The 7,699-nt window shown below is 54.3% G+C and overlaps 1 protein-coding gene across 1 annotated transcript; it reads right to left on the reverse strand.

The window, feature by feature from the left end:
* Nucleotides 1-5,296: 5,296 nt before the first annotated feature.
* Nucleotides 5,297-7,099, reverse strand: HOXB1 (homeobox B1). The gene is made up of 2 exons (XM_030023499.1): nt 6,390-7,099; nt 5,297-5,622 (listed from the first exon to the last, which is right to left on the reverse strand). Exons 1-2 carry the CDS (start codon nt 7,000-7,002, stop codon nt 5,297-5,299), a joined length of 939 nt encoding a protein of 312 aa, XP_029879359.1. The 5' UTR covers nt 7,003-7,099.
* Between the last annotated feature and the right edge of the window lie 600 nt (nt 7,100-7,699).

Below are 7,699 nucleotides of genomic sequence, written 5' to 3' on the forward strand. Positions count from 1 at the left end.
CACACAGGCCCCCCGGGCAGAGTAAACGTCCATGAACTATCCACCCTCCCGGAAGGGCTGACCTGTGCTCTCTGCACTGAAAAGCAGCTCCTGCCTTTCTTGGTGTGTCCTCCCTGGCCCAGTGCTTTTTCTTTTTTAACCCCAAATAATTTTTCAAAGCAGCCTCCTGGCCGGGAGTGCTGAGTGCTGGCCTTCGTGAGGGCTGGCTGGCATGCAGAGACCCAGGCTTGACCCCATCTCTGGTCCTCAGGCCAAGCTGGGCCCATCTTTGGGTGAATTCATTTCAGGCTGAACTTTGTGTGAACCTGGGCCCGAGGGGAAGGGAACCCGACAGAGCAAGGCTGATGGAGGCAAGTTCTGAGCAAACCCATCAGCCTGAGTAAATATTGAACAAGTCCATGTGAAGGCTGGGGTTGAAATGGAGCTGTCAGACCAGTGTAAACTGAAAGGATAGGTGAGGCCTCTGAAGAGCAAGGAAACATTTTGTACACTCACTTCTGCAATTGTTCCTTCCACCCGAGCCCTTTGCCCCAGACCTCATTTCACCTGCCTGAGAGGCTAAAGCAACCCTGAAGCTGATCAGCGCTGAAATATCTGTGTTGGTGGAAGGAAATGGCTGAGGGGCAGAGGGGTGAGCAAGGGGACGTCACCTTGGGGTGGCCCTTTCAGTGTAATGAGCCGGGTGTGTTACAGTTGAGGTCAGACATGAAACAGCAGATCGGAGGTCCGCGACTTAAATCCAGGTGACCTACGCAGCATCAATTCTGAAAAATAAATATATAGTATATTTGATACAAATACAAGTGAAATACGTTGTCTATAAATATATATAATCCAAATCCAAATAAACACATATATGCCCAGCTCCCAGGATATAGCCCGACCATGCTGCCGGGGCTGTGGGGCAGGGGAAGTCCCTGAGGATGGGGAAGGGCCATTGGGTGTGCAAGCTCTCCTGCTCAGTGGGGATCTGAGGGCAGCTGTACTCACCCAGCGCTTCCCATGGCTGCAGGTCTTTTGGCCGGTTCTCCAGGGATTTTAGTGACACCTAAAAATGTCTTCATGTCAAAATGTTGAGAAAACTTAGCAGGCTTGAAAATCCCTCCTGGTTTACCTGATTTAGGGTGTATCAACCCCCTTGGCAATGTTAGTGTGTAAGCAGGTGCATGGGCACCTTGCTGCCTTGGGGCCACTCGCAGAAGGTGGATCAAACTCTGTTTTAGTTCTGACTCACTCGCTGTGTGATGAAAACATCTCGCCCTCATCCTGCTCTGGTTTTGCCGAGAGCTGGGGAAGGGGTGGCCCCTGACTAATTTTTATGTGTGAAACAAGTTTGGAGAAACCCAGAAGGTTTCCTCCCCTCTTCTCCTTCACTTCAAGGCATCAAAGGCTTTTAGGGGCTGGCAATAGCCCATCCTGGCCACAGTACAGTCACTGAGAGGGAGGATTTGTCCCCAGAGAGAGACCCCCAGGAACGCTTCACACCTTCAGTGCAAAGAGGCTCCAGGAGCAGAGTTAATAGCAGCCAGCAAAGTGGAGTTGAAAGTAAGGAAGTCTTCAGGGTATTATTATTATTATTTTTTAATAGAATGTCCTCTTCTGAGATCAAAAGGGCCTCACATTGTGAGAACAAATGCTTTAGGGAGAAGAGAAACATTTCACACCAAGGGGTAAGGAACAGATGGCCCTGGAGTAGCTGCCACACCAGGCCAGAGTGCTGGGTGTGCTCCTCAGGTTTCTGCTCTGGGAGCAGAGCCAGATGAGAGGGACTCTGGGCATCCCTTCCCCATCCCCTCCTCCTGCAGAGGGACAACAGCTCCAACACGGCTACTGCCATTAATAATTTAGATGGTTACGTTTCTTTAAGTGGGAATTTCCCCTTCCTTTGGGATATTAAACGAATAAATCTCCATTAAGACGTGGCTTTGTGTGTGAGTGTACAGGGAGACTTGGCTAATTTTCCTGCTCATGAAAAATGCAATACCAGGGACCCACGGACAGACACACATGGAGATATGGGAATATACCACATTATAAATAGCCACGTCATTGTGTATCATTTACACAAAACAAAGGAGTGTGTGTAGACCTCATATTTGTGATAAAGCTTGATTATGGTGATAGGGCTAAGTCTCAATAGAGACTTCTGCATGCAGGTCTGCGGAGACTTGTGTGTGCCTCTCTCTGTGTAGTCTTCGCCGATGTGCTGTGGGAAGGAGCGTGCATTCGTGTCCCGTATGGATCCATAGGTACCTGTGCGGGTGCTGAAGTACGGGTGCCTGCTCTTTACCCGCTTCGGTGGCTGTGGGGCAGACACGGGTGTCCCTCACCGCCCCACAGGAGCATCTGTTGCCGGCCAAGGGACCCCCAGCCGCGGGTGTCCTGGCGTGGCCTTTCCAGCCGGCTCCTGCTTCACAGCAGTGGGTTTCGGGCTCTTGAGACAAAAGGGAGCGTGAGAAACTTGGAGGGAGAGCAGGGAGGGGGGAAAGATTAGCTGTGTGCGGTGCTTGTTGTTAGAGAAACACCGCTTGGCAGCGAGGGGGGCAAAGGGAATGGGGGGGGGGAGCCCCGAGGGGGTTACATATGTAAGGGTGCATCGGCACCGTCTCTGCGGACTCTTCCGGAGAGTCCCTTTGAGTTTCAAATGGGAGCTGGGAGCCTTTGTTGTGCCCGACACACTGACACATCAGTACCCTCCTTTTTGTCCCGGCCTTTCCGCTCTCCCCCGGCTCTTACGGGACCGGCCGGCCCGGCGCTGCCCGCCCGACCTGGGAGCGAGCGGGGCTCCGGCCCCTTCCCAGGCGGCGTAGGAGCAGAGCAGGGCCCAGAGACATAACCGGGGGCGAAAATCGCCTCGGTGGAAACCCACGAGTTTTCTGAAGCACAACGCCCTGTTCCGATGAGACAGCTTAAACCGCGCAGGTTCAACAAAACCTTCAACCGCATTGGTTCAACGAATAGGTTAAACCAAGCTGACTCACACCCAACAGGTTATAAAGTCAATCTGGCTGCCTGTGCTTTTTTCTTTTTTTCTCTCCCGATGTTTTGCAAACTGCTAGTGTAACAAAATCCTCTTTTCACCTTTCCCCCCCCTTTTTTTTTCCTTATCGCTGAGCTAATTGGACACTCAAAAACCTTTTCTTTCGAACAAGAGAGGTGTATTAGATGGGGGAAGATTGTATCGCCGGGGAAGAGCGATGCTCTGTCGCCCAGGGACCTCCAGATGAGCCGGGCTGGGGCCGAGCGGGCGCTGCGGGGCAGGGTGCCGGGGCTCGGCTGCGGTTGCAGCAGGTACTTTGCTCATTCCTCGCCCCACTCACGCCCCCACCGAAAACGTTTGCAAATTTGACGAAGCCAGAACAATAGTTTCTCCTGGCAGCCCCTCTGTTTACTTGTTTAGAAATCCCAGAGGCGTTTCGAGGTAAAAAGGTCAGAGCTATACCCGGGCTCGCTGCCTCCTCCCTCCCCGCCCGGCCCCCGTCCTGGCTCTGCCCCGCCGCGCAGCGCTGCCGGTACCCGTGCCGGGCTGAGGGCTCCCTCCCTCCGCGAACCGGGCTCGTGTGTCACTTATACTGCGGAAAACACCTTTTCAGGGATCGCCTTGGGAACCTGAAGGGAGGAAACCAAATTGACGCTTCGTTTTGGTTTTGAGTTGGATCAGCCTCGCAGAACTGTTCCGTATAAATGAGAAACTCGCTTTGCCCCCACCCCGGACCCCAAGTCCGTTCCAGTTAATGTTGCTGCTTCGGTAATGCAGATCTGCTTCCATGCCGGGATGCTTACACTGAGGATGATGACGATTTTCTGTTCTCATCAGGCCTCCTTGCACTGTGAAATAAGTCCACGTGGGGAGCGCCGCGTTTCTCTCCGGTCCCGTCTGGGCGAATTGCTGTGAACGCTCCCGAAGCGGAGGCGAGCGCCGGGCCCGATCCTGCCGATGCCAAGGGGGGTGCCGTAGGGTACCCGCAGGAAGCAGGATCGGGCGTTTTGTTTGGGAGCTTTGGCAGCACCCGCAGACCTTTTCCTTCCTCCTCCTCCTCCCTCCGAGCCTGGGCTCCCCCCACCCCGTGTCGCGAATTTCCCTGGACGGGAGAGATTTCCATTTGGCTTAAAGTCGAGAGGACTTGCATGTGGAAAAAGTAAACTTTATTAGACTGAGGTAGTTTCATTTCGAGATACAGAGCACGGGGAAGGGAGTGGAGGGGAAATGGGAGATTCCGATTAAGAAACCGCTAGTTTTTCTCGATGACGTTTTTCCCTTTAAAACAATCTTTAACAAAAGTTGTCGTGGTTTTTAGTTCGTCCTACCCTAAAGTTTCTCCTGAGGAAGGGAAACAATTTAGCCGTGGTTAAATAGTGTTTTTATCGGACTCCGATAAGCCTAAGAGGGTGGGGGTACAAGGAACCGTGCTACTTCGTTCCAAGACTTCAGGCTATGAGACGTACAATAAATAGCAGCCAGTGCATCAGTGCCTGGGGGAGCCAAGCCCCGCGGCCCCCCCGCAACCTTGTTCCCTTCCACCTTCACACCTCCTACGACAATGACCGTTGCCCAAGGTACCCCGAGGTCAGCCTTCGCCTCATCGCGTTTTCTCTGCTAGCACAACCCTCCCTCCCCCAGGATCAGTAACAGTCATGGTCGCAGAGCGTGTAGAAAACCCTGTAAAGCGGTAATAGTGCAAAATGGTAGCAGAGGAGTTGCATTTTTTGCTTGGTGTTTGGGTCTTTGCAGAGGCCTTTAGCATCTTGGGCGCCTCAGATTTCATTCCAAAATATACATACAGTAAATAAAAGGGAAACAAAAAAATACGCCAAACTTTTTTACAACCTCGCGGGGAGGAAAAATACATCAAACGTCGGATTCTTGCAGGCAAAAGTCGTTGTGCACATTTTTAAAACGGGAGAAAACTAAATTCGTTTTAAAGTTTCTGTAGTTGAAAGTGCAGTTCCTATAGGGGAGGGAGAAGGGAGAGGGGAGAAACGTCCCTGAGACAAACGCCTATTGCTAAGGATATACGAGGACACGGCTGCTCCTTTGGAGTCCAGTGTTTTACAGAGGGTCTATAAATTAAGAGAGAGAAATGCAAGCGGGAGAAGTGGTGTCACACGTGTGGAGATGGCCGGAGCCAAAGGGACTGCTCGGAGGGCGGCGTGCCCTTCTTCCACGCGTGTGTGCGGACGGGGCTGTGCGTGGGAGGTGCGCGTTCGTGCGTGTGTGTCTGTTGGGGTCTGCAGGGAGCAGCGGCCCCTCGAGGGCAGCCCCGGGCCGATCCCTGTGCCCCTGCGGGGATGCTTTTCAGGAAGACACCGAGCTGGGGGAGGCCTCAGGTGAGGTGCAGTTGGACTGATCCGAGGCTTCACTCGCTTCCTTGGCAGACCTGGAGGCAGCAGCCGGGGCGAGACCTTCCTTTTCCCTCTTCTTCTGCTTCATCCGTCGGTTCTGGAACCAGATTTTGACCTGGGTTTCGTTGAGCTCCAAGGTAGCAGCGATCTCCACCCGCCGGGCCCGGGTGAGGTACTTGTTAAAGTGAAACTCCTTCTCCAGCTCCGTCAGCTGCTTGGTGGTGAAGTTGGTGCGGATGGTGTTGGGCTGGCCCAGCAGTCCGTACTCCGACACTTTAGCTGTTAACGAGCAAACACCAACAAGGCAGGAGCAGCCAGAGTAATTCCCTCGCTGGGACGGGGGTACTGTGTGCGGGCTTTCCACATCCCCCCGCTCCCCTCCTCTCGGGGGCATTTGGTCCCTCCACCGCCCGGAGCTTCGTGCTCCCTCCCGGATTCTCAGCTACCCCTGGCTTCCCAGCCCAGGGATACAACCTGGAGGCACAGACCACCCCGGGCTCTGCAGAGCTGTCCCCATCCCTCGCAACCATTCCCTCCAGTTCCCTGCAAACTGCCATGAGACTTGAACGTGTGTGGGAAGGAGTGGAAAGGGAGGGCGAGGGTGATGATGGGGGGAGGAGGAGGGAAGACTGTGATTTAAGGAAGATTGTGGAGAAGGAAGTTGAACAATAGGGGAGATGGAAGCCACGACTGTGGAAGAAGCAGGAAGCCCGGAGTGTTTCCTATTCCGAGCTGGGCTTAAATCGCGTTGGGCCTGTGGGAAACTGAGCTCAGGGACCCTCCATCAGATGTGTCTGGAAAATCTCTAGCTGGCTTTGCCTCAGCGCTGAGCTGGTGTTCAAAAAAAAAAAAAAAAAAAAAAACCCAAAAAACCAAACCCAAAAAACCCAAAGCAAATCAAATCCCCTGGAAGATGAGTCCAGTTAACTTGGGTACAAACCCCGGGGAAGGCAAGGTTTCCTTGCAGGGCTGGGGAGCTGCCCCCCGCCTCCCCCCTCCCCCGGATGGGGACCCTCCTCGCCCAGCTCTGTGCTCCCCAAACTCACCTGTCTTGGGCGGGTTCCTCTTCACTTTCATCCAGTCGAAGGTCTGCGTGGAGCTGGCGTTGGGGCACTGCTCGGGGGGGCACGCAGGGTCTTTGTCCTCATTTAAAGAAGACGAGAGGTTGCTGTAAACGCCAGGCAAGTAGCTGGGCTGCTCCTGCCCGTAAAGGTGGTGTTGCTGGTACTGCCCAGCAGCTGCCACCGCCCCGCAGTAGCTCTCTGCTAAGGAGCTGAGGTTGGATCCCGCGTTGGCGGAGTACCCGGCCGCTTGGAAGTACACACCGTCCGCGTCCTGCTGGCCGAGGTAGAGCTGGTGGTGCCCGTAGCCGGGGCTGCAGGTTTGGGCTGGGTACCCGGCGGCTGGGGCAGCGCCCGCGAAGGGGACGGGGCGGCCGGAGGAGGGAGGGTGGTAGCCGGGGCTCTGCTGGGGGAGATGGGCGGCCGCGGCCGCGCTCCCTCCCACGCCAAAGCGCCCGTCTCCGTTAAAAGTGTCACTGGCGGGGTTACCTGAGCAAGAGGGGAAGGAAGGGGAGCTTTGCTCTAAATGGTGGTAGGCGCCCGTCCCACGGTTACAAATTGCATACTCTAAGAAGGAGTTCATCCTAGTATTGTCCATCTGCCACTGATGGAGGAGGGTCAGCCTGTTTTGGGGGGGATTCCGCCTGCCCTACAACCTTTAGATAGTATGTCAAAGCTGTAAAACTTCCTTCCATGCATCGCTGGCCCTCGAACCCCGCAGCCTTCGGCGGGGCCGGGGTGGGGGCAGGGGGAGGCGGCCACGTGGTCCGCCCCCAGCCCAATGAGCGAGGGGCTCCTGAAGTTTGTCACATCTCTGAGCTCATCCATCAAGGCCCTGACATTTGCATGACAAAGGGGTTTCAATCAAATCCTGCCCATCAATCTGATAACAACACGAATACGTCAAAATCTTTCCTCAAAGACTTTAAAAGAGAGAAGGGAGGTGGGGTGCGGGGAGGTGGAGGGGAAGAGGGGCTGGGGGAAGAATTAGAATGATCCACGACTGTTTTAAGTGCTAAAAAGGCCCCCAAGTTATGCGATTAGCCAATCTCAGCAGAACTTCCCCTTGCCCCAACTTAAAAAGAAGGTTTTCCCCAACCCCAGCTCCATGCGAGAAAAAGAAAGACAGAGGGAAAAGACGTCGGGAGGTCTGACTACTCTGTCCCCCTAAGCACAAAAGGATGCTCTTTTCTTCGTTTCGAAACTTTTCCCTAGAAAGTGGCCTGAACACGTTTGGCGTTTTCTAGGCTGAGGAGTCTAATAAAAGCTCCTAAGAAATATAGGCTCCATGTGTT

This window comes from Aquila chrysaetos, chromosome 8, assembly GCF_900496995.4.
Source record: "Aquila chrysaetos chrysaetos chromosome 8, bAquChr1.4, whole genome shotgun sequence".
Classification (NCBI taxonomy): Eukaryota; Metazoa; Chordata; class Aves; order Accipitriformes; family Accipitridae; genus Aquila; species Aquila chrysaetos.

Bases quoted from the DNA above. Each gene is read 5' to 3' on its own strand.
- HOXB1 (XM_030023499.1), bottom strand. From the start codon at position 7,002: ATGGACAATACTAGGATGAACTCCTTCTTAGAGTATGCAATTTGTAAC. The intron at 5,623-6,389 runs GTGAGTTTGGGG...GCTCGTTAACAG, and splicing joins GAGGAACCCGCCCAAGACAG to CTAAAGTGTCGGAGTACGGA.